The sequence below is a fragment of the Cicer arietinum genome, chromosome 1, assembly GCF_000331145.2.
Source record: "Cicer arietinum cultivar CDC Frontier isolate Library 1 chromosome 1, Cicar.CDCFrontier_v2.0, whole genome shotgun sequence".
Classification (NCBI taxonomy): domain Eukaryota; kingdom Viridiplantae; phylum Streptophyta; class Magnoliopsida; order Fabales; family Fabaceae; genus Cicer; species Cicer arietinum.
Genome location: NC_021160.2, coordinates 48,600,089 through 48,623,391, shown reverse-complemented (window position 1 = coordinate 48,623,391; position 23,303 = coordinate 48,600,089). Strand labels below are relative to the sequence as shown.

The 23,303-nt window shown below is 30.2% G+C and overlaps 4 protein-coding genes across 8 annotated transcripts; 1 reads left to right on the top strand and 3 right to left on the bottom strand.

Annotated features, from left to right (window-relative positions):
* The first annotated feature begins 2,073 nt into the window (after positions 1-2,073).
* LOC101512986 (cellulose synthase-like protein H1) lies at positions 2,074-5,704 on the top strand. 2 transcript variants are annotated; one of them, XM_004487370.4, is made up of 8 exons: positions 2,074-2,403; positions 2,930-3,257; positions 3,457-3,582; positions 3,712-4,041; positions 4,126-4,267; positions 4,417-4,580; positions 4,659-5,012; positions 5,103-5,704. In XM_004487370.4, the coding sequence occupies exons 1-8, from the start codon at positions 2,147-2,149 to the stop codon at positions 5,631-5,633; spliced, it is 2,232 nt and encodes a 743-aa protein (XP_004487427.1). In that variant the 5' UTR covers positions 2,074-2,146; the 3' UTR covers positions 5,634-5,704. The 2 variants fall into 2 exon arrangements, with proteins under 2 accessions (XP_004487427.1, XP_004487428.1); XM_004487371.4 differs by having other exon boundaries at positions 2,077-2,403; positions 5,106-5,704.
* Positions 5,705-5,975: 271 nt separating this feature from the next.
* Positions 5,976-10,285, bottom strand: LOC101513732 (fatty acid hydroperoxide lyase, chloroplastic). The gene is made up of 3 exons (XM_004487373.4): positions 9,694-10,285; positions 7,081-7,462; positions 5,976-6,779 (listed from the first exon to the last, which is right to left on the bottom strand). The coding sequence occupies exons 1-3, from the start codon at positions 10,087-10,089 to the stop codon at positions 6,136-6,138; spliced, it is 1,422 nt and encodes a 473-aa protein (XP_004487430.1). The 5' UTR covers positions 10,090-10,285; the 3' UTR covers positions 5,976-6,135.
* Positions 10,286-11,569: 1,284 nt separating this feature from the next.
* LOC101514069 (condensin complex subunit 2-like) lies at positions 11,570-16,264 on the bottom strand. Of its 4 annotated transcripts, XR_012162775.1 has the most exons (14): positions 15,912-16,264; positions 15,721-15,822; positions 14,983-15,100; positions 14,478-14,545; positions 14,316-14,376; positions 14,028-14,228; positions 13,655-13,929; positions 13,400-13,544; positions 13,054-13,316; positions 12,932-12,962; positions 12,662-12,795; positions 12,350-12,472; positions 11,790-12,039; positions 11,570-11,721 (listed from the first exon to the last, which is right to left on the bottom strand). XR_012162775.1 is itself a non-coding variant. In XM_012717168.3 (13 exons), exons 1-13 carry the CDS (start codon positions 16,164-16,166, stop codon positions 11,848-11,850), a joined length of 1,968 nt encoding a protein of 655 aa, XP_012572622.1. In that variant the 5' UTR covers positions 16,167-16,264; the 3' UTR covers positions 11,570-11,847. The 4 variants fall into 4 exon arrangements, 3 of the variants coding, with proteins under 3 accessions (XP_012572622.1, XP_027190395.1, XP_073223920.1); XM_012717168.3 differs by having other exon boundaries at positions 11,570-12,039; XM_027334594.2 differs by having other exon boundaries at positions 11,570-12,039; positions 12,350-12,469.
* Positions 16,265-18,235: 1,971 nt separating this feature from the next.
* On the bottom strand, positions 18,236-21,822 carry LOC101514393 (uncharacterized). Its single transcript, XM_004487375.4, has 5 exons — positions 21,505-21,822; positions 20,217-20,373; positions 19,374-19,424; positions 19,176-19,268; positions 18,236-18,752 (listed from the first exon to the last, which is right to left on the bottom strand). The coding sequence occupies exons 1-5, from the start codon at positions 21,642-21,644 to the stop codon at positions 18,693-18,695; spliced, it is 501 nt and encodes a 166-aa protein (XP_004487432.1). The 5' UTR covers positions 21,645-21,822; the 3' UTR covers positions 18,236-18,692.
* Between the last annotated feature and the right edge of the window lie 1,481 nt (positions 21,823-23,303).

The following is a 23,303-nucleotide window of genomic DNA, read 5'->3' as shown; positions in this document are numbered from 1 at the left end:
CAAAATTAACAACTTAGAGAATAAATAACCAATAACATATTCTCGTAAATACAATTCAATTTATATAAGACCATTGATAGGTAAGGATTTATATTTAAATTTAAAATAATTTATTTCTCTATATTTAAATGTGTAAATCTAAACATAAACTATTTAAAAAATAAAATACCAGTAACATCCAATAACTTTAATTTATTAGCTAGTAGACTCATACTGAAAATATAAGAAAAATTGCTAAAGGATGGCGTATTATTATTAAAAGCTTGGAAATGAGTAATGATACACGGGGTAACTATAAAAAATGAACACTTCTAAAATGATGATGTATATGTTAGTATTTATTCGATATCGATACTTTATTTTTTAATTCTTTTATTGTTAGTAAATTTAATAATTTTTTATATATTAATATAATATTGTTTATTTATTTGAGTTATTTTTATATATTAATATAATATTATTTATTTATTTAAATTTATTTGTAGATAGACACAATTTATAAATTTTGAATTAAAAAATTTAACTTTCTAAATTAAATGTAATTTAAAAAAAGAATATGACGTATTGGATACCTTATTTTTTTAGAATTCTATATCACATACTCGTACGATAATACCCATCAATATGGATCATAGGATTTTTAATTTTTTTACCTAAGAGGTCCATCGGATTTTTTATTAAAAGAAAATCAAAGATGAGGGAATATTTTAGAGTTTAAAGTAGAAAGAAAGGCTTTGTGACTAAATGAAGAAATTTACTTTTGACTTTATCCGATAATAATACAAGAATTGTATTAGACCAAACTATTAAAAATGATTCTTTAGCTAAAATGCAAGGATTTTGCAACTTGCATATATTTATATTTTCTTTTATTTTTTGGTATATCCTTGTATTATTTTGGTAATATATTATATTGACAACTCTTTCGGCCGCATATGATTTGTCCAAGTATATTGTCAGCGCCACGTTCGCAAGATCTGATTTTCTTTGCAATCATTTTTATATACAGATAAAAACTAATTTATATTCACAGTTAAAGTAAAAAGATGTTATATGACTATTCAATTATAACTTTTAAATTATTGATAATATTTTATTTTTATTATAATTATAATTAAAGTTACTTATATAATTAATTATAATTTTTTGTATTAATAGTGTATGAAAATTAAATTTAAAAAAAATATTCTATATAAGATCACGGGTGTCACAATATTTTATAAGATTAATTTTCAGTTCAGTTTATTTGGATTTGTGGATGTGAGCACATAAAATTTACTCATCATATAATTTACTCTTAAATTTTTTCAAGTGATTTCAAACTTATATATATTCTAAATCTTGGCACCCGAAATCAATCTTATCAACAATAATGAAGTCAGATTCACTATATTTGAAATTTCACACGTTCAAATAGTTAGTAGTTTGAAATTGTTGCTTATTAAAAAAAAAGCAAGTAGCTTGAAATCAATTGAATTACTCTAAACTATTAACCAATGGATGCATCGAATATACATTGAATTCTGATATTAGATAAGATCAAACCAACCATTAGTTACTTATAGTTATACAAGATAAATATATTAGTTACTTAATTAACTATACTAGGTACTTAATTAATTATACTAGTTACTTGTTTTTATTGCTTATTTAAGGTTTATATATTATTTGATGTGATTTATTTTTATCATCATTTCATTATTTAACATAGTTTTCAATTTATTTTTGTCAACTTTTCTATCATCAATAATTTCTATCAAGAAAGTATGGTATTTCATATATTAATAGAATATGTCAATTTTGATATCATAAGAGATAGAAAAATTGAGATACTTTGTATTGATCAAATGAAAAAGATAATTCCAATAATATATATAATGAAATTTATTCATACAATTAAAATAACTAATTCATAACTAGAGTAACTAACTTATAACTAACATTTGACTGTAACTAACTTGCAACTAATTTTACATCTCTAATATAATATCAAAATTTTATATATTCTATTAATCATAATTATTTCTCATTAAAATTAATAATAATAAATAAATATACATGTCCCCCCAAAGCATGAAGCACAAGTGGGCTACAATAAAAGGGCCACCATTTGTAGGTTGAGTCATTTTCTCAAGTGATTTGCTCAATGGCCAACCAAAGTTCCCTCCCTCTCTATGAAAAAATATGGGCAAAGCACACATTTTCAAGAATTATGGATTCCTTGACATTGCTCCTTCTCTTCTTGCTTCTTGGTTACCGTATTTCCTCTCATAATAACCACACTTTCCCTTACTTTGTTGCATTTCTGTGTGAATCTTGGTTCACCATCACTTGGATTACAACCATGAGCACCAAATGGACTCCTTCACATACCAAAACCTTCCTAGATCGTCTCTTGCTTCGGTATGTTTCTACCTTATGCCTTGAATCAAAATGTTTTTGTGTAACATTGCTTCATTATATATTGTTACATATCTATTTAATTAAACCATATAGCATATTTTTTTATCTATTAACATTTCGGTTTTCACCAAATTTTATTGTGACCAAGATTTGAAACCAAGATTCTTAGGATTTCCTTGAATTATTAGTGATTAATTAATACTCATTAACTATTTGATCTCAATTGTTTGGTTAAATCATATATTATATAATATGATGCTTGATTGCCCACATTGAACTATTGAAGTCTTTTACTCTTAGTAAAATTATACTAATATTTACTATTAAAAAAATATAAGTATATAGCTGAATTTTTTTTTCTCCATAACATAGAGAAATAAATTTGGTTGGGTATGACGGTGCTTATTATCCAATTGAGTTCAATTATTTTGATTTTATAGTTGATATTTTGCATATGTATATATTTAATGTTTCTTTTTACTAATTTAATGTGATTTTTATGTCTCCATTAATTATTTTTGAATAGGGTATCTGAATCTAAGCTTCCACCATTAGACATATTTGTGACAACAGCAGATCCAGCACTTGAACCTCCCATAATCACAGTGAACACAGTTTTGTCTTTGTTGGCACTTGATTATCCAGCAAATAAGCTAGCTTGTTATGTTTCTGATGATGGTTGTTCTCCTCTTACCTTCTATGCTCTTGTGGAAGCTACCAAATTTGCTAAACTTTGGGTACCTTTTTGTAAAAAGTACAATGTACAATGTAGAGCACCATTTAGATATTTTTGTGATGAAGAAATGGCCAATCATGATTTGCCAGAATTTAAACAAGAATGGTTCAAAATTAAGGTAATTTTTTTTTTTGTTATTTAGATGCATTTTAATATATATTTTTTCTTATTCACTTATTTAACAAAAGGGTGAGAAAATTGCCTTCTGTTTTTACCCCAAAAAAAACAGAGTATTAAATTATCTAGAAGTTTTGAATCCTTTAAAATGTCTAAATTTGGCAGCTTGTAATTAGTTGTGTATTTACTATAATTTGCAGGAAGAGTATGAACAACTTAGTGGTAAAATTGAAAATGCAGCTCAAAATTCAATTCCCTGTGAGTTGGTGGGAGAATTTGATATCTTCTCACAAACAAAGCCCAGAAATCATTCAACTATAATCAAGGTACATAAGCTCATAATAAATAAGCATATAGAATTTTTTTGAATGAAATACATAGTTGATTTCTAATATTGTCAGCTAACAATTGAAATATCTTTATCATCAAATGTCTTACCAATCATATATTGATAGGTAATACGGGAAAATAAAGGTGGTCTTTCAAATGTGGTACCTCACATAATCTACATATCTCGAGAAAAAAGACCAAAACACCCACATCATCACAAAGCCGGTGCAATGAATGTCTTGACAAGAATCTCCGGATTAATGACAAATGCACCCTTTATTCTAAATGTAGATTGTGACATGTATGTCAACAATTCCAAAATTGCACTACATGCCCTTTGCATTTTGTTGGATTCAAAGGGAGAAAAAGAAGTTGCATTTGCTCAATGCCCACAACGATTTTATGATGCGGTCAAAGATGATGCTTATGGAAATCAACTTGTGGCTTTGCCTATGGTGCGTCAAAAACAAATATAATAAATAAACAAATAATTATTTTATGCACGAAAAAATAAATATTTCTTGTTTTGTCCATTGTAGTATATAGGAAGTGGATTTGCAGGACTTCAAGGGATTATATATGCTGGAACAAATTGCTTCCATAGAAGAAAAGTGATTTATGGTGTTTCTCCTCATCATGACATTCAAAATGCAAATAAGGATCATCATGGCTTGGCCAATGGTATTATAATTTATTCACTATATTTATTTTCATCGTTTCAAAATTTTCAAAATAAATACTTTGCTTAGGAAAAATTAATATATTATGATATGGCAGTACTAATTCCTATTAATTACCTTGTGCATGAATTTTTTATTTTTTATTATCAGATAAAGAAACAATGCAAAAATTCGGAACCTCAAAGGGATTTGTTGAATCCGTTACTCATGTTTTGGAAGGGATGACATTGGACTTTTACAAATCTCTTGATGTTAAAGCAGCAAGAAAAGTTGCTAGTTGTGATTATGAATACAACACTGCTTGGGGCAAACAGGTATTTTTACTGATTTTATGTATTTATTTTAACAGAATTAATTGTACATACTTGAAAAATTTATGTTAATGTTATTAGGTGGGGTGGTTATATGGATCAACATCAGAGGATGTACTCACTGGACTAAAATTCCACACAAAAGGTTGGAGATCAGAGCTTTGTTCAACAGACCCAATAGCTTTTATGGGCTGTTCTCCACAAGATAATTTGGGCCAAATGGCCCAACATAAGAGATGGTCCACTGGGTTGCTTGATATTTTTCTTAGCAAGCATTGTCCAATTTTTGGCACCCTATTTGGTAAGCTCCAATTAAGAGAGTGCTTAGCATATATTTGGATCACTAATTGGGCCTTACGATCTGTCCCTGAAATATGTTATGCCCTTCTACCTGCCTATTGCATCATTACAAACTCCAATTTCTTGCCTAACCAGGTGACCATAATTCAGTTTATGACTTTTTTTTTTTTACTTATACAACATTATGTTTAACCAATTTCTAATTATGAGCAAATGATGAAATAGCAGGAATCAAGTATGTGGATCCCCACAACTCTATTTGTGATCTACAACATATCCAATCTATTTGAGCACATAAAATCAGGCTTATCAATCCGAACATGGTGGAACAACCAAAGGATGGGAAGAATAACAACCATGAATTCATGTTTTTTGGGATTTTTAACTATCTTACTTAAGCATTTGAGAATATCTGACACCCCATTTGAAATAACAAAGAAAGAACAACCATCATCTAATGAAAATGTTGGTAGGTTCATTTTCAATGAGTCACTTATTTTTCTACCGGGCACAACAATTTTGATGGTTCAATTCATAGCACTTTTTATGAGTTTGTTGGAATGGCAACCACTAGTTAGTAATGGATATGGAGTTGGGGAAGTTTTTTGTAGTGGGTATGTGGTTTTATGCTACTTGCCATTTTTGAAAGGACTTTTTGGGAAAGGAAAATATGGGATACCCTTGTCCACAATATGTAAGTCAACGGTGCTAGCTTTCCTATTTGTTCACTTTTGTAGTAAGACCATTGCTAATTGAATGATCATATTCACACATGTAATAAACACATTGTGAGAAATTTTATGAAAAGATTATTCATGTGTCTTCAATTATAGTTCATTTTTAAATATATTTGTTGATACATGTCATTATTAAACTTTTTTTTAATAAGAAGTTGAACTTCAATAGAAGTTGAATTTCTTCAACAAATACTCTTATAAAAAAACATGTTGAATTTATATACTATTTATGTCCCTATATACAAGTTATTTTGAAAATCATTTCTCTCTCTTTATAAAATCTCTTTTAAACTCTATTGCATTAATTATTTTTCATCACTTACACTTAATAACTTCATCATCTCTCTCATGTGGAGTAGTATTGGAGAAAAAAGTGAAGTGATATAAAAATCTCAATACAAATTAGTCTCTCCATTATTATTTTTTTGAATAGATACAACCCAACCCCTCATATACATAAAGAAAAAACATACATATATATATGTCTTTAATAATCACCAATAACCACCAACCCTTACTCTTCATGTGGCCTTGCGTAAGATAGTGAAGGAACTACCATCCCCTTTAATGAAATCGTACCTACGAAACAAATGTGCCACAATCAATGATGCGGTGAAGGTTACAATGTCCTTGGCCGCACATTGCTTATTAGACACACTTGGCGAACCAGTTTGTGGTCCATTAGACCAATACAAATAGTTCAATAACTCGGCCCCTTTCTCTTCAGTGAACCGTTCCGGTTTAAACCGGTCTGGTTCATCAAACACAACTGAATCCCTCATTACAAGCTTTTGATATCCACATAATAACTCACCCTTCTTCACATTGAACGACGAGTCATACGAATTGAGCCGAAAATCCTTTCTAGCTCGACCGAATTGAAGCGGAACCGGTGGGTTCATTCGAAGGGTTTCGTAAACCGTTGAATTAATTAGCTCCATTTCTTTCAAGGAGTCAAACCCAAGAGTCGAACCGCCCTTCTCTCTTGCTTCCTTTCTTAACTTGTGTTGCAAATCCTTTGGGGCATTTGCTATGTTGTCTAATAAATTTGGAAGGAAAACTGAAAAGCCACCAAATGAGTTGAAACCCAACATAAAAAGCAAGTTGTGGATGGCCTCATCTTCACTCAACCCAAATTCTATTCCACTTCCTATCACTTCCTTACCTGTGTTATCAATATATTGTTTATTGCCCATCAAATAAATTAAGCAAAGGTTCTCATTATTTGATGGGACATGACACTATTATTTTCCTATCACTTCCTTACAAGTATGACGTTATAAGAAATATTGTCATATTAATTTATTACTATTTTTTATTGATATATTTCCACCTACCAAATTAATGTATTACTATCTATTTATTAATTAATATAGTAGTTAAATGATTTGGTGACACTAGTATATAATCAATATGTGTGAGTGTGTGACACTTGAATGTGCAAATATAAAATGATAGAGCATTACCATGTTGTTTAACGAAGTTGTAGAGGTTGTTGTAGTCTCCACTAACAAGAAAGAAAGGGTAAGAGAAGGAATGAAGTAAAATTTCTTCAAGTGGTTGAATTGTACCGACACTAACTGTAGGTAAAAGCTGAAGGGCAAGCCAACGGTTGAGCATAGAGTAACCTGATTCAGCAATTTTGGGGTCAAGGGAAGGGTCAGCTCTTGCAAGGACTTTGAAAAGGAAAGTGAACAAGAATTTTTGCAGTGGGAACAAGTAACTTGCTGATGAATTTTTTGACAATGTTGTTTCCATTTCGTCCAAAAATATGTCTAGGTTTGATATTAGTTCTGATACCCATATGCTTGAGCTTTGTTTCAAGATGTTCATTGAGAACTTCTTTACCTGCATACATAAAGTATATATACTATGTGTTGCAAAACTACTACATGATCAAAATGAATAGTTAATTATTGTATTATAGATCTTAATCAATGTATTTCTATAGTGGATTAAGCCTTGAACATTAAAAAAATGACATTGATTATTTTTTGTCTGTTCATTTTTTAATATAATTTTTTAAGGAAATATAGTGAATATTTCAAAATTTACTGTAAAGTATGATCAATATTTATATCAATTAGATATTAAATTCACGTAATACTCAAACGATTTTTTCTTAATTGAAATCGAATAATCATTTGCATCCAAACACTTAATTTTAATAACTGTATTTAAAGGGTGATTTTATTTTTTAATGCTTAACATACTAAATTAATTAATAATTTTATAACTGAGTAGACTAAATTAATAATTTTTTAATGATTAAATTAATTTAGTGTCTTTAAAGATTAAAGTAGACGAGCGGGGGTTTAAGCTAGCTCTCATTACATGCTAAACCAGTATAACTAATAAAATATACACCCCCAATATACATGTTAAACAATTATTTATCCCCTTTTTGTCCAAACAATTTTTATCCCTTTTATTTAACATCAAATTATATTATTTCCCCTTAAACTATACACCCCAATTCAGAAAAAATATTCTAAAAAAAAATTAAAATATCAATATATTTAATCTAAAATTTAGACAAAAAAATCAATATTTTAAACACATTTTTTATTATATTACATCAAATAACACATTTAAAGATATATTGTGTACACATTTAAAGATACATAAAAGTACTCAAATAACACATCAAGGTTCAGAAAGCCGTAATGAGGCACCCTTCTATATGGTCCCAAATAACACATGAAGGTCCAGAAATTTCAAATAATACGAGGAAAAACACTCAAACAAATCCATAATCTATTTGGCTGTTTCTAAATGCAAATCCTTTTAGCATATTTTGCTTGTTTGTCATGAAAATAAACAATGTAAACGCAAATTAAATATTATAAACTCAATAATTATTTACGTAACACAAACTCACAATCAATATTGAGTAAAAGAAAATCCAGTCAATACAATAAAGAACAAAAATATACACCAGTATAAATTAATTTTAATGTGACATCTTGGTTCATATGAAAATGTATATAAAATTATTTTACTCCTGACTATTTACTTTTGACAATGTATATGAAATATGAATTAAATTATTTTTCTCAGATTACCTGCTCACGTTAACAGTGAAATATATGTAAAAAATTATTAATTTCCTTATTATACAAACAAAAACATCAATTTATCACACACCTCAATTAGCAAGGTGAATTGAGGGACTTAGGGTGATAGTGTGTCGGAGGCCAACCCAATACGTTGTGAAGTTTAAAGAAAAATAATATTTTCTTTAAATTAATAAATATATCATTAATATTTTATTTAATAACTATAAAATATTTTTAGTAGAAATTATGGTAATTTTAAATTAATTTTCTCTATATTAAAAAAAAGAAATAAAATAATATATTTCAATTATTCTACCTAACATCAAAAAATCGAGTAGAATTTTTCGTATTTACTACTTATCTTATAATTTCTCAATTTATACTTTTCTACTCCTACTATTTTAATTGATCAATTTATTTGTATTAATAAGACCTTTTGATAATTTGCAACAAAAATAAAATACTTTTGAATATAAAGTAATATAGCCAAGTCTTGCAAAGATTCATGTGAAAATCTATATCAATTTAACAATTTTTTTTAATCCATAAATCTCTCAAATTATATGAATTATTATGTATATTTTTTATTTTATTTATTGTTTTGATAAATTTATCTATTTTTTTTTAACAATTCAATAAAATATTTTGCTCTTTTTTATAATTTTAAATAATTTAATACAAAAATTTTAAGTTGACATTTATATATTAAATTAATATAATATAAAATTAATTAATTTAATATTTGTTGAAATAATACAAATTTATACAAGATTTTTTATCAGAAGAATTGAGTCACGGGGAGTAAAAAGTTTATTTTTTAGCGAGGCAAGTGATTGCTTTATTAGTCATACTTTGCGCCGACTCTGAGTTGGAGTTATAGAGGTCAATTTTCTATATAATAAAATTAACAAGTAATGAAAAATTCTTTTAACAAGTATTAATTCAAAATAAGATAATAAAGATGAATTTTACATCCGTCCATAAATCACTTCAGAACAGACGAAATAAGAAAGGGTGTACCTTAGAATGTTGAAGTTCAGAAACATCCTGATAAACACCAACCCTAATATTCCCAGTGAAAGCAACACTAGGGACAAAATCTCCGACCAGAACATCCTTTTTATCGACAAGATCCATGTCGAAGAGGTGAGAGAAAGATTTACAATCGAGAAGAGCAATGATGTTAGGGTTCACGTTCATGAAGAAAGGGAATGAGGGAGGAATATTGGTACGGAACACGGTACTTTTGTATTTCTCCATTCGTGTTTTGAAGAAATTATCTGGCTTCTGGAACCAGAAATAGTCCAATCTATCTGACAAAGGACCCAGCAAAGGCCATCCATAACTTCCTGGAATTTGCCGGATTGGAAGCTCCGTTGGCCTCGCCGTCGGTGATATCACTGGTGGTAGTGACATGATGGATAGGTAGAGATTCAGTTTTCAGTGGTTCAGTTTTCTTCTGGTTTTGTTTTTGTCTTGATTTTAAATTTCTTTATTTAAATATTATAATATCATATACTATCATTTTTGTGTTTGTTTTTGGTTACATGCTTTTCCCACGATCGAGACAGTGAGAGTATTTTTATCCTAGGGTTTTTGTTATTGACAGGATGATACTTACGCACCTCCTCCACTCTTAATTAATGGATTTATTATTTATTTCCTTTTTTTTAAAGAGAGACGCTGCATTATTGAAAGTAATCACGCGGAGTAGGTCCATGAAATACTCTATTGAAGCAAGTAAACATGCCAATTCTAATTATAATTGTGGATCGAATTAGTCTCTCTATTTTAAGAATCTACGTCTATATCATTAAAATTATAAAATATCAATTAAAATAATTTTTATATAAATTTTGTCTTAGATATTTTGATTTAACGTTATAATTGAATATATAATTTAGCTACGTTGATCACATATCAATGACGTCTTTTTTTAATGATTAATTTATCGATTAAATTTTATTATCTCATAAATAAATTTATAAGAAGTTGTAATTGTGTATTCACTAATTATGAATAAATTAGTTCATAAAAAATTTAATTTTTTTCAAAAAGTTAGTCTATCTTGTGATAACATTGATATAAAATTAAGGTAGAAAAGTCAAATATTCAATTATCATATCATATTCTCTAAAGATACAAATTTAAATATTGACTATTTTAATTATTATTTTGTTACATAAAGGACCAATTTATTGAAACTCACACGAGATAAATTCATTGAAGTATGAAGCAGTCCATGTGTTGTGGGGTCATACTCACATGAGAAGGGCAATAGAGATTTTTAGCCTTATAAACTGTCTCTTTTCTCTCCACATGTTAGATGTATCTACGAGTTGATTATTACACATTTACGTTACAGTTGTGCTATGTCAATATGTATGTGCATATATATATATATATATATATCTTTTTTTTTATCTTCTACGATTTATACATATTTCAAAAATATGCAACAAACCAATGACACCATATTTGACATCAAATCTTGATGTCAAAACGTTTCTCTATAAGATAAGCCTCAGTTTCTTTTGAAAGTTATGCCACACTATATTTACACATTTAAGTTAAGCTCGGTTTATTTCTCACAAATTTAAGTTAAACCTCAGTTTAGTTATTAGAAGAAGAAAACTTCAGTTTATTTATTAGACATTTAAGGTTAGCCTCTGATTTTTTTTATGGTAGTTAAGATTCAATTATTTACATATTCAAGTTAAGCCTTGGTATATTACACTTTAATTTAAGAGTCAGTTTATTTTCAACGGAGAAAAATTGATCAAGTATAGACTTACTCATGGTCCATGGTCTATCTAATAGTAAAAAAATGTCATAGTATCTCTTTACTCTGTCTCTCAACGTACGCCATATCAGTTCAAAAAACAAGTCACTGTACTCTACAACTGAAACCCACGGGCCATGGTCCATGGACTAATATTCATTTCAATATATTTTGTCGATGATTTACATCCTGACACCCGCTATCCACAATCTTCTATTTATCTATTTTCCAAAAAATGCTTTAAAGTTCACTAATGAGATCTTTGCCTGTAAACAAAAGTCAGGTGGAATTTCGGCACAGAAATCAAGCAAAAGAACTGCACATAGAAACTTACCAAAATGTTCACTATTTAACTGAAAGTCGGAAATGAAGCAGTGTCTAAACAACCAACATCAAGTAGGCATATATATGCAAAGATCGTCTAAGTCGGGGTAGCTTTGGATGCTCAACCCTTTCTCATTAGCCAAATGCAATAGGCATATGAAACACAAATGTGGAGATATGTCAGTAACAGTTGCAGCAGCATTGCATTCGCTAGGAAAGTTGGCCAATATGTGCTTGAAAGATACCATTTCTTTGTCACCCTTTAGAATGAAGAAATGGTAAAAATAAAATAGTTAGAAAATGCTGCTCAACTTCAAAGAGAAAAAGATAAAATTGATTGCAAACACGCGATAGAACAGGAAACGTAAAAACCGCATTAGAGTTGAATAGTCATTTCCATGGAGAAAAAAGTTGAAATAACATGACATATAATAAAAAAAACTGCAGTAAGCATTTTATTTTAGTGAGGGAAGGCTAGAAAGGGAATCATGCTTTTGAATACATATAACTAGGCAAGGAATGTACAGTACACGGAAGAGCCTTTCAAGAAATTCTGAAACCTTAGCATACCTGAAAAGGAAGTTCGACGGATGCTTGAATTTCTTGAATAGAGTTCCAAAGAGAGAGTTTCAGTGCCTGAACATCAACTTGTTTGGACGTTTTGTCGTATTGAACTTCAATTTTGTTGATCTGCTGTATTTGGAAATAACCAAACTTAACCTATAACTCCAATGGTAATAACTTTGGCAAAAATTAAAAAATGTGTGCTGAAATTAAAATTAATGATGAGAAATGTGTCTTCATTAAAGATATTATCCTTTCATCAGCATGTATGATACCCAAAATAATCATATATCAAGAGCAGTGGCGTCTTAAACCCACCTGACGAGGCTGAGAAATAAGTGTGCTTGAGTCATCCATGTCACTATGTGCACCATCATAGTCACCATCACAAACACTTCCATTACCCCAGGAAGGGAAAGGTTCATCGTTATTACATTGCTCTGTCGGTCCATCTGTATATACACCCAGGTTTTAGATGCAATTTAGTGATCCATGAAAACACACTAAAATGTTCTCTGTATTGAAAGATAACAAATTGGAAGATATATAAAGAAAAATAAATGTTAGGATCACAATAGCACATATTACCTGATAATTTTATCGACCTCCTCCCAAGACACTAAAGAAAGAACAGCAAACATAGAGAAACAAATAAATATTAACCTGAATAGAGATAGCTGAAACTAACTTCTGCATCTTCAAGAACATACCTTTACTTTAGGCAAAAGAAACAAATTCAAAAGATCCTCTGGCTCATAGTGGCAGTCTTCTGGGAGTTTTGTAACACAATGGGGTCTATTTTCAGGGAGTAATAATGATTTGTGATTCTTGGGAGGACAAAAGATGTCTGGAAGTGTTTTCTCAAGAGAATTTGTGAAATTTAAATCAACCTCGATCTGTCTCATCGTCCTTGGCTTCCTAGTTGTGAGGGTTGACCCATCTTCAGAAGAACAGAGAACTTCTGACTCTGTGCCTAAAACATTTTCTAAATCGATTAACAAGCTGAACTCCCAAATGCATATAACCATTAGTCCATTACAAACTCCTAAACCCCACCTTTAGCTTTTCGGTACTTCCAATAATCAGGACCTGCCCATGCATTTTTCTTTGACCTAAAACCCAGACTAAAAAATAGATGCTCATCAACATTTCCAAATATTTCATCCATATCAGGGTCTTGGGAAGGAAAAGGTTCTTTCTCCTACAATGCCATTAAAGGTCCACCAAACACTTGATAAAAAAAATATCTTTTAAAACATTTTTCAAGACAGGCATGGACGTTTTAGGACTATGTCTATAACAATACAATACCTGAGGGTAACTTGAAAATTTTGGGTCAGCATCATTAGAGCCCAGTGAAGTATGGCTGTCATGGTCACAGGGCCAAGTCGAGAAGTTCTCATCTTCTATTTCAGTCCTAACTTCACAATCAATAGCTCCATCAAACTCTTCCGCTGATTTCTGGCCATATAATTGAAAATCAGAGGGTCTTCTACTATTTTCGTCAAATTGATTTACTATCAAACGGAGAGTTGGAGAGATTTCATCCTTAATATGCATATCCAATACCATCTGTTCCACACAATCTATATAGAAGACAAAGTAAGTCCCAGAGCTATATGGAATGTTTATACTTGTAATGTGGCAACGGTTTCCCCCAAGATTCAAAATAGTAGTAACATACCTCTAGCAAAAGAAAGATCAATTATATCTGAAATATCATGTTCATGTTGACCTGCTACATACTTCCCTGGCACTTCTAGTGAATCAAAGAGCACCCTACATCCACCATATACACCGAGGCTATTCATCAAAAGACCTTTGGCTCCCCCTTCATCAAATTTTGCTGATGTTTGGCGATAGAGGGGATCCACAGCAAACGCAACTGAAAAAATGAACACGTGGTCAGCACTCTGCGTATCTCGATCCCACACCATATACAAGTAACAAACAGAATGAGACTTGAGATCACCATCAAACTTCTTTACATTAAGAACCTCAAAAGATGATTCCAATGTTGACAAAGGTGATAACTGCATGAACAAACACCACTTAGACACTTAAGAACTTAGCAATAAATTTGAAGATTGATGATTATTCATGCCAGTCTAGTTCAGCGATCAAAAGAACCGACCTTTTTGGTGATTCCCTTCTTGCTTTCTTCTCGTCCACCTTCAGCATTAACACTCTCTAGAGTAGTGTCTGAACATCATCACATCATTAGAATTAGTAAAGAATAGAATGTTATAATACCAATTTCAACCCTATACTATATCAGTGTATACTTCCATTATATATTGATGCAAACATCTGCTTTATGGTTAATTCTCACCGTTATAAAATTTTATTTGAGAGCAAAAGAGAGAAGGAAAAACTGTCGAAATAAGGCAATATTGGTGAAGAAAAAACTAAAAATTCGTTTGCAATGTAATGCAGCAGCCATTCATAATTCAGAGTTCAAACATTCACAAGATACCAAACATTGAATAAAATTAGATAACTTGTCATACAATTGAGGAATAAAATCAATATGCAAAGTCCCCCATTCACCAACCAAAAGACAAGGCACATTGTTATGAAGGGGAAAATAAGTTCAGAAAATACTTCTACATGATAAAAAAAGGTATGATCATTGTCACCTTGCTGAGTTTCTTCGCCTGCCCTATTCATTCTAGAAAGGACTTTATATGCCTCAGAATACACCGAATCCACCCTTAATGAATAAATTTTGACTCCAGCTTCAAGAGTGCAGCTTGCCTACCCAAATAAGAAATCAATGAATATTAGATGCATATTATTTACATATATGTAAATAAAGTTACTGCTGCTACTATATAATTTATTCCCATCTGCGCAATTATAAGGTAAAAATTAATTCTGGAAATCTAGTGGTGGAGACTATAGTATTCCAGTTTTTAAATTGTTCTAAAATCATTGGAGATACCATCAATGCAAGAAACTCTACATAAAGAAACCCCATGAACAAAAATAAAGATACTAAAAAATAGAGGCAATAAATAAGGTGAACGGTATGGTGGTGGCCCACTTTCTTAGGTGGCTCACCATACAGCAGAGCTTAAAAGTCACTCGACAGTCTAACAAAACTCTAACAAAAATTGACAACACTCCTTAGAATGGTAGTGTTGTACTTTAAGAATGAGACAATGAATATGTCTCTTAAAACTCAATTCGTGTCTCTTCAAACTCAATTCATCAAACCGACACAATAAATCATCTTCTCAAACTTAAAGGTGGACAAAATTCGTTAACTTATACTTTTAAAATGATGGTCCTAGGTGTTTTGAGTGAGTTTCAAATATTGGTCCACAGAATTTGGCAACAAATTAAGGAAACCCAAAGTCATAAAAGTAACTTACCATTTGAAAATCAGTTTCGGCATTATTATCGTCTTCAACCCTAATAATATCATTAAGGTGATCAATCAAATCCAATTCCCATGTATTTTTCTGATTAATTTTCTGCGCGCAAAAATAAACTTAAGCAATGAATCAATAGTAAGTTGTAAGCAAAATAAGAAGTAGAATGTGGTGTGATTATGGAATATTACATTTTCGGATGCAAGCTTAATGCAATTGTGGAATAAGTCGAGAATCTGGTGCTTGTTGAGACATGGAACGGGATCGGAGGGTTGAGAGTTGAAGTTAACGGGACGGGACGTGCGGAGGATGGAGGCGGCACGTGCTGCACGTGCTGCGGCGCGTTCAAGTCGGTCGTCATTGGAGGCGACGAAGAAATTGGTGGAGGATATGGGAAGCCTCTTTTTGTTAAGCGTTGTTGGATTAGGGCTTACGGCTTCTGCCATTGAATTGAAGTGGAAGTGACAGTTGTTGTTGTTACTTGTTACGAAAGAGTCGCATATGGATTCCCTCCATTTTTTGTTGTAATTTGAAAATGGTACACTCGGATTCAATACACTAGACTAGATACAGCTCGCAATTCAATTAATATTTCATTTTTTCTTACAAGATTAATATTTTATTTTATATCAACTTGTTTCTAATTATAGTATACTAATATAATCGTACTGTATATTCCTTAATGATATTATTTTCAAAATATTTTTGCAATAATCTTTCATTTTCACGAAAAAAAATTATAATGAAAGATAGTTTAAAGAATGTAATTATCATTTTGGTTAAATAAAAAAATTAAATGATACCACTACTTTTATTAAAGAATGAATTTTCTTATATTCAAAAGATTCAAATACACAATATTTATATAATTTTAGTTATAAATATCATTTTAAAATAATAAAAATTAATTAGATGTATGAATTATGGAAAAAAAGAGTGAACTTTAAAGACATCTTTGTTTTTCTTTTTTAAGAAACATAAAAGAATAATTTAAAAAATATTAATAGTTACCTATCTTTCTACTACAATAGACTAGCTTAAAGTAAATGATTTAAACTAAACAAACTTAAAACAAAAATGCAATTGAAAAAGTATATCAATTAAATTTAATTATAAAAATACGTGCATTTAGAATAATTTTAGAATTTTAAAAAAACTTTATCTTTACTTTATTAACATAACCTAACACGCAACATCACTCAAAATAAGTAATTGTATTTTTCGTAAATTTGATTTGTGATGATTGATCAACTATTGTGGTATATGTTGACACCTATATATCTTTACTTTTGCAATGGTCTAAACACACACAAAATAAAATAGCAATTACTAAGGTTTTGATAAATCTAAAATATTTGATCAAAACTTAATTTATAGTTTCTATCTGTTGATCTCTAACTCACATATCTTTTGTGTCGGTCTTTTTTATTGAGTTTACTATGATCATGTGAGCTAAAAGTAACAAATATAACGTCACTTGTGATAAAATTATAATACAAGAAAATATTCAAATTTAATTTTGAGGATAAAGTTAAAAATATAGAATAAAGATTTCAAATTATCACCGAAAAATGCATTGATATTTTTAGAAATTGTTTAGGTGATAGTTGAAGGATAAAACATAAGTTGATGGAAGTGTTTGATAAAATTAACGATTTAATGATTTAAAAATTTAAAATGACACAAAAGGACATCCTTAATTAAAAAATTTACCGCGTAAAATATTTTAAAAATAGTAATTTAATTTTATTATTAATTTAAAATTTATCAATCATTTTTTTAATATTTTAAGTTAAAATAAATAAATAAATAAATTATTTATGTTAAATTATTAATTATTTTAAAATTTAAATTACTTATAAATATACTATTTATTAATCACGTTTTTTTATTTAGCTAGTTTATTTATTTTTAATTATAATAAATAAATTATAAAAGATAATATAGGATTTTAGTTGGAATAATAAAGATAAAATTGGAAGAAAAAAATAATAAATTATAAATTCATAAATTATTTAAAGTAACTTATAAAAAAAATGTTATATGTTATAATCTCATTACATATTGTTACCAAACAGAAATTATAGTTTATAGAAACAGAACTTATAGCTTATAAACTCGTTTTTTTTATCTTGCCAAACCCAAATGTAGAGAGGCACACTTTTCATCCTTAAAAATGTAACCACAATGATGTTTTCATTAATTTCACTTGTGATCAAAGAAGAACAATAAATTTTTCGAGAGAGAAACATATTTCATAAGATAATAGATAGATTGTACAAGTCAAACAGTGTATAAAATTGGTGGAGAATAAAAGATAGAATAAGAAAACTAACACATTAGATTTTTATTGAAGTGGTACAAATTCAACTATTTAGCACAAAATTTGATGACGTGTCATGAAATGATTTGGGAGACCATTTTAATATGTTATAATAATAGATAGATTCAAGCATACACATCATTTTTTTTTATAAAGCATACGCAGCATTTGAGACTGCATTGGGACGCAAAAATTGTTAAGCCACCATATTTCCAAACATACACTTAATAACTTTTGGGTAGTATGAAAAATATACCACCTAGTATTACCAAATCCTAGCCAACAACAACTTGGGAAACACACCTTGATCTACTTATAAGGATGAATATAATGTCACCCACAATTTGTGGGAAATGAGAAGTCAAATAAAGGACAGTGTTATCTCAAATAATGTTTAATAATCAACAATCAATTAAGCCAGTCAACAAACGAATCCATTATTGTGTATAGGAGAAGTCTGAATGTCCAGAAATGGGGACGCAGGATCTCCCAGCACCATGGAGAGCCCTCAACATACCTTATCTCTTTACTTGCATCCTTGCAGCAAAAGCAGAGGCTTTTATGCCGTTTCCATGATGCTCACAATTTTGTTTTGCATGGCCATTTGTGACAAGGTAGATAGTTAGTATAATTCAAATAGCATGGCTTTTTAACTTGATTTCCTCATTAAAAATGCTATAATGCACCCTAGTAACCCACCAGCAACAACCTGCATAAAAGTAAACAGTTGTCGGTGATACTTGAACAATTATTACTATTGAACATTCAGAAACAACAGAAGACTTAAAAGCTTGAGAAAAAGTAATAGTTCTTTAAATGGAATTCCCGTACTGGAATATTAAGACTCGAGAGGTACTGATAGACCAATAGTGCATGGCAACTAATTCAAGTAAATAATCATGTAGGTAATTATACTTTGAAAGATAAGGCCTGCAATTATGGGGTTTGGCCACATAGTACATGGCATTGCATGAACTTCTGGAGAACCTCTTCTCATTTAAATATTATACTCCAAACAACAGCATTAATTGTTAATGAAAATTGAATAAAATTGTTGGTCACTAAACACAACAAAGAGTAGTAGACGTCTATCAGAGCAAGTGTTGGAACAACAGTAAACTCAGAACCACACCTGAAGTGGAGTATGACCAAGTGAATCGCGCAGTGGTCTGACACTGGATAGAGGATGTTCTGGAGGTAGTTCACACACAATTTGATTAAGCAACTGCAATGTGACAGAAAGCAACATATGAAATGGGTGTGTATATAAAAAAGCAAGGGAAACATGCAAAGCAAATCAATAACACTAACATCAAAATAAATAACTTACTTCTGCTTGTCGGCCTGCATGAAGTCTAACTCCTGAGGCATCATACATTACCTATAAAAGTAACAAAAATTATAATTTTCCCACCCTATTATATATATTAAGCATATTAAAAAACAACCCAATAAAACACCAATTCTAGCAAAAACATCTATATTTTCCAGGCTGTAAACAAATACCATCAGAACCAGATAATAACGCAAAAAATAAGGAAGCATGACTCATTAGTCAAAAACTCCTTATGAATTCCAATTGAAGAAATAAACATAGAAGTTAATAATCACCACATTGTAGCATCTTCCAATGTATATGAACTCAACATTTGTAGACTACAAACTACGATATAAAAGAAATAGTTAATTTCAAACACATACAATGCACTTTCTAATCCTCTATCAATGGAAGCATCATGACAATCATCATGTAAATGCTAGTGGAGTTGCTTTTCAGTGGGTATGAAATAATTAGGAATCAGAGCATCCAAGTTCTCAAAAAAGCATAGAGTAACAGCACACCAAATAAAACTCGTAAGTGAAGCTCAAAGAAGATCACAGTGGTGTAGTACTTTTTTCTCTTCCAAATCCCAAACTTATGCAAGTCATCGTTATTGTTGATCCAAATACACTTCTCAACATATAAGATCCAAGCTAATTAATAAGTAATCACTGGGTCGTCCCAAGCATATAAGAAATCTAAGTAAAACGTAAATATTTTTCAGTCATAAAACCCGAAAAATTGAAAATGAAAAGCATGAATTAACATTGGTGAAAGTGAAAGGAGTTGCAAAAAGGTTAATCAAGAACAGATCACTATATGTTATCGTAAATGAATGAATGGAATACATACAATACATGCCAAGATGACAGCGATAGCAAAAGCAGATGACCCTGTCCCTTCTTGGAAACCTATAGCCACAGCCAAAGCTGACACAGTCGCAGAATGTGATGAAGGCATTCCACCCGAATCAAGCAACCTTTTAGAATCCCATCTCTTTTCCTTATACCTGAGTATCTAGGAGAAAAGATTTGGAAAAAAATTAAGCTCAGATTTCCAATATCATACAGCTCTACATTACAAAATTTTCCAGTTATAGAGACAAAACACAGTATTAGGATATGTTCAGATTTTATTTTCATTTTCTGATTCCATTCTCTACCTTTAGTTTGAATTACAAAATACCTCAGTGCTTTCACTTTTAATCCTGTTTTTAATGTGTAAGATATAGTGAAAACAATAAAAGACTATTTTCACTTCTTTCTAAACAAAAATTTGATGACAGAATATAAAACGATTACGTGTTTCTTACACAACTTTTGAAAACAGGATTGTAATTTAAAACAGTGCGACATTTTTTGTAATTAAAACTGAAGACGAAAACAAAACTAAATGATGTCCTCAGGTATTTAAAACACCACAAATTTTATTGCACCCATGATATCGCCAAATCATAATCCTCCAACACTGAAGCAAATACTCGAATCCTAAATCAAAGAAACTAAATGAAAGATAAACCAAGTCGTAAACCCCACAATCTCCCACATAATCTCTTAATTATCAATTCATTTTAAATGCAGAAAAGTTTGTTTAGTGCTAATAACCGAAGCATGTCTATAAGCAAACACTAAACTGATAAGGGATTTCTTAAAATTTGGTTTGGACCTAACACAATTCGACAAAATCGACTTATAAGTCGACTTACAAAGTGATGGATTATTTATAAACACATTTCCATGTCATATTTCATCGAACACTTCTCGCTCAAGACTGAACATCTGAGAGGGTGACCGAAGTGGCTAGATAGCGGGTAACACCACAAAGTTGATTGCACTAATGCATAAAAATTTAATGATAGAGAAATCCTAGAATACTAGAGCAAATACTCGAATATTAAAACAAATAACACTTATGACATACTCTCACACATACTCTCTTAATTAAAATTATTTGTGCTAATAACTAAACATGTATATCATCAGCAAACACTAAACCGATAACGGAATTGGCCGTGAATAGATCTATCCCTAATTCACCTTAAATTACATAATTAGGAAATTCCAAAACACGAAACTGGTAGTTAAATAGAAATATAACGCGAGAGTGAAGGAATTGAGGAAAGGGAGAGTGAAAGACGCACCAGGTGGTGAAGATCTTGAGAAATTGAGCAAGGGCGAAGGAGAGAAATGCAGAAAAGAGAGGAAGGTTAGAAGGTAGCAAAGAAGGGGATAACGATGAAGCTGTGCTTGCCGTTACATCCGCCGTAGTCATAACTTCCATCGAGGAAATGGAACTAATGAATCAAATCAAATTACACTGCGAAAATGTTAACTTGATCTCACCCACACTCTTCTTCTATCTCCTTATTGCTTCTCTTTCTCTTGTTGTAATAATTTCTTTAATTTTTTTAAGTGTTTTAATTCAACAATTCAAAGCCCAAACACTGTTTGCTTTGCGTGACGGGTATCACACACAAAAGATAGCTTATTAGTCTTCCCAATTTTCTATTTTTCTCAATTATCTCGATTTCATAAAAAAATTATTATATTAGTAAAAAATATTGAATTCTTTTTTTGGAATAAAAAATACCAAAGTTCAAAAAAAGAAAAACTACCACAAGATTATGCGAGAAGTATAGAGTCCTTAATATCAACAACAAACAAATGAAAAAAAACTAAATTATCATTTTGGGTCTAAAGTTGTAAATATCAAACAAAATGGACATCAAATTTGTTTAATAGTACAAATTTCTCTCATATTAAAATTCGTCAGTCAAAGTGAGATATTTGTCAGATTACTTTATTCATATTATTAAGTGTCACGTTAAATAAAACTTTTACATCATGTCATAAGTGTATATTTAATGTCAAGTAAAATTAAAGTCTTATTATGACCCAAGACTTTTTCGCCGGTTATAGCTTACAAGTTTTTCCTATTTATCTTATTCTCCAATGTACAAAATCACTAAATATGAATATTTCAAAAATTGTGAATACCATCTCTTCTTCCCTAAATTTATTTTTCTTTAATTCTCAAGTTTTAGAAAATGAGAGGTGGTGACTTTACATTCACAAAAGACACTCGGACATATTATTAATAAAGGAATTGAATTCTTCATTCCTTTTATGGTTAATTCCAAAATCAATCACTCTTTGACCTATTATCCACCAACAAATCATGGCTTTTGGCACCAATCACATCGTGCTTATCTTCAAACCTATATAGTGGCACCACCTTAACAAGTGACATTGTTTACCCACCATAATAAAGTCCCAAAATTTTTCATAAATATTAATTGGGAAATGCTTGTAATACACAGTTGAGTGAAATCATGATTAGCTAATTGCATAATCAATCACTCATTCGGCCATTATCCCTTTATGAAAGTGTTTCTTCAAATCTAAAACTTATAGGGTACTTTAGTGTCTAAAATTATTTTTTAAAAGATTTGAACAAACATGGTTGAAGCTTTTAGAAAGAAACAAACTATACATGATGTCAAATGCCTCCCCATGACGTGGCAAGACCTATGACGTGATGTAGCCATAGTGTTATTTAGCATGGCACCTCATCACTTTTTAACACAGTAACTTGACGAATGTCCTACTTTGATTTACAAATTTCAATTTGAGTGAGGTTTTTGCTATTACACAAATTTGAAGCCTTATTTTGCTAATCATTTACAATTCTATGTAATTGATAGTTTACTCAATGAAAAAGCATATTCAAACAACCATCACAAAATGTCAATCTACGAACAAACTCACACCCATATTGACAAGGACATCACACACACATTCGTTTTACGATATGAATACTAAATATTAACTTATCAATTTATTTTAAGAAGTCTCCAAATACCCTGAAAGATATGTCAACCTATAGCATTCACACGAGCCATATTAATAAGACTTTTAAGAACTCATTATAAATCTACGC

Excerpts from the sequence above, each read along its gene's own strand:
- LOC101512986 (XM_004487370.4), top strand. The coding sequence starts at position 2,147 with ATGGCCAACCAAAGTTCCCTCCCTCTCTATGAAAAAATATGGGCAAAG. Across the intron at positions 2,404-2,929 it reads CTAGATCGTCTCTTGCTTCG|GGTATCTGAATCTAAGCTTC; the intron begins GTATGTTTCTAC and ends ATTTTTGAATAG. Across the intron at positions 5,013-5,102 it reads CCAATTTCTTGCCTAACCAG|CAGGAATCAAGTATGTGGAT; the intron begins GTGACCATAATT and ends ATGATGAAATAG.
- LOC101513732 (XM_004487373.4), bottom strand. The coding sequence starts at position 10,089 with ATGTCACTACCACCAGTGATATCACCGACGGCGAGGCCAACGGAGCTT. Across the intron at positions 7,463-9,693 it reads CTGAACTTCAACATTCTAAG|GTAAAGAAGTTCTCAATGAA; the intron begins GTACACCCTTTC and ends TTATGTATGCAG. Across the intron at positions 6,780-7,080 it reads CAACTTCGTTAAACAACATG|GTAAGGAAGTGATAGGAAGT; the intron begins GTAATGCTCTAT and ends TTGATAACACAG.
- LOC101514069 (XM_012717168.3), bottom strand. The coding sequence starts at position 16,166 with ATGGCAGAAGCCGTAAGCCCTAATCCAACAACGCTTAACAAAAAGAGG. Across the intron at positions 14,229-14,315 it reads TAATGTAAAGAAGTTTGATG|TTGCGTTTGCTGTGGATCCC; the intron begins GTGATCTCAAGT and ends TCATTTTTTCAG. Across the intron at positions 12,040-12,349 it reads CCGTCGAACTTCCTTTTCAG|GGTGACAAAGAAATGGTATC; the intron begins GTATGCTAAGGT and ends TTCATTCTAAAG.
- LOC101514393 (XM_004487375.4), bottom strand. The coding sequence starts at position 21,644 with ATGGAAGTTATGACTACGGCGGATGTAACGGCAAGCACAGCTTCATCG. Across the intron at positions 20,374-21,504 it reads CTCAAGATCTTCACCACCTG|GTATAAGGAAAAGAGATGGG; the intron begins GTGCGTCTTTCA and ends CTAGATACTCAG. Across the intron at positions 18,753-19,175 it reads TTGGTCATACTCCACTTCAG|GTTGTTGCTGGTGGGTTACT; the intron begins GTGTGGTTCTGA and ends ACTTTTATGCAG.